The sequence below is a fragment of the Elephantulus edwardii genome, unplaced genomic scaffold (assembly GCF_000299155.1).
Source record: "Elephantulus edwardii isolate Elephantulus edwardi_28Jun2011 unplaced genomic scaffold, EleEdw1.0 scaffold00197, whole genome shotgun sequence".
In the NCBI taxonomy this organism is placed as follows: Eukaryota; Metazoa; Chordata; class Mammalia; order Macroscelidea; family Macroscelididae; genus Elephantulus; species Elephantulus edwardii.
The window spans coordinates 3,091,848-3,095,711 of NW_006399947.1; the positions used below are offsets into that span (position 1 = coordinate 3,091,848).

Below are 3,864 nucleotides of genomic sequence, written 5' to 3' on the forward strand. Positions count from 1 at the left end.
GGGAACAAATATCATTCTCTTCCAGTCACTGATGGTAGAAACATAAAATGGAAGGTGGTCTGCCAATTACTCAAAAAGTTGGAAATAGAAATACTATTTGACCTAGCAATTCCACTACTGGTGATATAAGGAACCAGAGCCATGACTCAAAAAGATGTATGCTAACCACAAACGAATGGATTGAGAAATTATGGTATGTTCACACAATGAAATGATATGCAGCATGCCAGAGCAATAACTTTGTAAATTATTACCTAACTTGGGAGGGACTGGAGAGCATTATGTGAGTGAACTAACTCAGCCCCATAAGGATAAATATTGTATAAAACCATTATTGTAAAATGAGTATAAGGATCCAGGAGGAGTAGGAGAGGCTGGAAGCAGAGGGATGTGGATATACAGGGGGAAGGGGAGATTAATCATTGGGTTGTATAATTTGATGGGTGTGGGGGGGGATGAAGAAAATGGAAAGAATTTGTTCAAATTTGTATTTAATTTTTAAATGAATTAGTAGGAAAAAAGACAAAGATAAGATGTATACATGTCCATGGTTATTGCTGCATTATTCACAATAACAAAGAGATGGAAGCAATCCAAGTGCCCATCGACAAATGAATGAATAGGAAAATGATGGTCCATTCACATAATAGAATATTATACAGCATAGAAAAACAATCAACTTGTAAAACATTACACAACATGGGGGAGCCAACAGGACGTCATGCTGAGTGAAATATCTCAGTCACAAAAGGACAAACACTGCTGTATAACATCACTGTTATAAAATAGGACAGATATAGGGAGATTGGGGATAGAAGGGGAAAAGAGTGGATGGATGATAAGTGCCGCATTACAACAAATGATGGAAAGAACTGACCAAAAGGAGTGTATGATTGGACATTAATTGTATGACAACAATCTAGAACAAGGGGTGCATTGTGAGGTGGGCTGAGAGAGCAGGGGTTGAGGGGAAGAAATTTATGCAACAATGAAAAAATAATAGCTTGCAATTGGAATTTAAAAGGTGAAAACAAAGAGTAAAGATTTTAACTGGAAAATATGGTGATAGAAATGTGGCCAGAGATCACAAGATAGAATTTTGTATGGCTAATGACCCATTTAATGCAAATAATTTTATTATTTTTTTAACACTTTCCAACGCACTTTTATTTTCTTTGCCCTCCTTGCGGACACATCAGTTCAGGGGTCTCCACACACCACACCCACTGATTGCAGCTATAAAGTCACTTGGTGTTGGTCAAGTACTATTTCTTTTATCGTTTTATCCCTAAAAATTGTGTTGGCATCAAAGGACAGTTAACCAGTGTTAAATCCATACAATATTTACACAGCACAGCACATTAAGCTTTAGACACTTGGCAGTTAAACCACACGAAAAGAGGAAAAGACCCCCATCATACTGATCGTGATCAGGTATTTCCCTGTCCCTAATATGGCGTCTGTACACTGGTTCAAAGGGCAGCAGAGGCAACAGGCAGTTTTTTCAGAGGATATCGGGCAGTGTGATCTGGAAGCACATGAAGGTGTCACCCCAGTGCCACGTGCCACCCACCTTTCTCCAAGGTGGTCTCATAATTCTAGAATGGCAGGTCCAGCTGATGCAAAGCGGGAACAGACAACACAACATTTACTCTGTACAGACATCCTACTCAGACTATGCATTCACTGTGATTTTGAATGTAACCTGTCCTAAAAATTTGTCACGGTCATCCTGGTTTTTCAGGTTGGATACTCCCTCGATCTTGCAGTCAAATGTGGCTTCTTTCTTGGTAACGTTAAGAGGACCAAAGAATGCCTGGACGGCAACAATTGGCTGCAGATACCCCACATGTAATTTTTCCCCATAATATGGAAAATATTTTAAGTCTATATTTCCCACGGAAGCGTATGTTACATGTGCCATCTGTTCATTCTTTGACGTACATACTACCTTCGGTTCTCTTTTAGGCTTTAATCCAATTATTCGGTTCATTTTCACAAGAACACAAGGGTTTCCTTTGGAATAGCCATAGTTAGGATCCATCAAGCCACTGCAGTCTTTAAGTAAATCCAGAGGAAACTGACATGCAGAATAAACAGGGCCCTTTTGTTCAAAAAGTATTCCTTCAGGACACACTGTGAGGTTCTTCTGTTCTTCTGGACTATATGACTTTAGAAAACGGTCAAGGTCTTCAATGTATCTTTCATAGGACTGTGCGTCAGACACACTGAATGAATATTCCAAGGCGCTCATTGGTTTTGGAAAAACCATAAGTCCTTGACTGGGAATCTGGTCGCGGTATTTGGGAACTTCATCATTCAGTGTCTGGAGCATGACCCACATTGTGAATGTGAAGAGAGCAGCCAAGAAGCCATAGAAGACTAGGTTGAAGAGCAAGATCAAACCCCAACTCTTGGCGGTGCGCCCTAGGAACTGTCCGGTGTTGGGGTTATAGATGAAGAGCTTCCACTCGGCCAGGCTCTGGTTGAAGGACTTCTTGGGGGGGAGGGGGCGGAGGCTGACATCTGCGCCCCCGCAGCCAATCCCCGCCCAAATAAATTTTTTTAAAAAAAATAATAAGTGGTAACTTTACACATGGATCTTCCCTGATAGAAAACAGAATCAAATTGACTAGATCCGTGGTGACCTCACTTTTTCATTTTCAGCATGTTGTTCTTGTTATGTACCGTCGAGTCGTTTGCGACTCATAGCCACCCTATGTACAGCAGCCCTAAACTCTGCTCTGTCTTGTGCCAATCGCACTGTCTCCAACACACCTATCCCGATTACCCCAGTCACCCCTCCTGCGCTGTCCCTCCACCCTCCCAAGCATGATGTCCCTCTTCAAGGACAGGTCGCTCATTACAACATGCCCAAAGTATGTTAGACGGAGCCCTCCAAGGAGCCGCCCAGTTTAACCCTTTCCAGGCCGAATCTGTTTGTTTTCTTAGCAGTCCATGGTGCATTCAATACTCTTCTCCAGCACCACAGCTCAAAGGCATCAATTTTCCATCTAACCTCCCTAGTCATTGTCCAACTCTCTGATGCATAACAAGTGATGGCAAAGACCATGTCCTGTATCAGACACACCTTAGTCTCCAGAGTGACACCATTGCTCTTCGGTACTTCAGAGAGGTCCCTAACAACAGACTTTCCCATGGCAATAAGTCTTTTAGTGTATCATATAATTGTCTGATTCAAAATGTCCCATGCCAATTGAAAAGATTAAGATTGTCAATGATTTCATTTTACTTGGATCCACAATTGATACTCAGGGTAGCAGCAGTAGACAAGAAAAAAATATAAGTGGCATTTAGAAAAATCTATTGTCAAGGATCTCTTTAAAGTGCTGAAGAGAAGGATGTCAGTTTAAAGACTGAGGTGCACCCAAACCAAACTATGGAATTTTTTATTGCTTCATATGCACACGAAAGTTGAATAATGAATAAGGAAGACTGTAGGAGAAGAATTATTGGCTTTGAATTGTGTTAGTGGAGTATATTGACTATATCATGGACTGCTAAAAGAATAAACAAATTTGTTTTGGAGGAAGTGTAATAAATAAGAGGCAAGACTGTTGAAACTTCACCTCACATACTTAGGGCATGTTGTCAGGAGGAACTAGTTCTTGTAAAAAGACATCCTGCTTGGAAGAGTGAAGAGAGGAAGATCTTCATTAAGATGGCTTGACATAATGGTTGCAACAATGCACTTGAGCATGGCAGAGAAACTGATGATGGTGCAAGATTCGACCTGTTGTTCAGAGAGCTGCTATGACTCATAGATGTCTAGACATCAAACCAGTCAGCTGAATGATACATGTAGAGTTCTGTGCCTGGGTTGTTGCTGTTGTTATGTGCCAT

General features: G+C 41.1%; 1 protein-coding gene across 1 annotated transcript in view; it reads right to left on the minus strand.

Annotated features, from left to right (window-relative positions):
* Positions 1–1,675: 1,675 nt before the first annotated feature.
* LOC102857334 (sodium/potassium-transporting ATPase subunit beta-3-like) overlaps positions 1,676–3,864 on the minus strand; it is a 32,526-nt gene continuing 30,337 nt past the window's right edge. The window contains exon 2 of the mRNA XM_006897052.1: positions 1,676–2,497. Coding sequence (XP_006897114.1) covers positions 1,676–2,497 — 822 coding nt within the window. The remainder of the gene's footprint in view (positions 2,498–3,864) is intronic.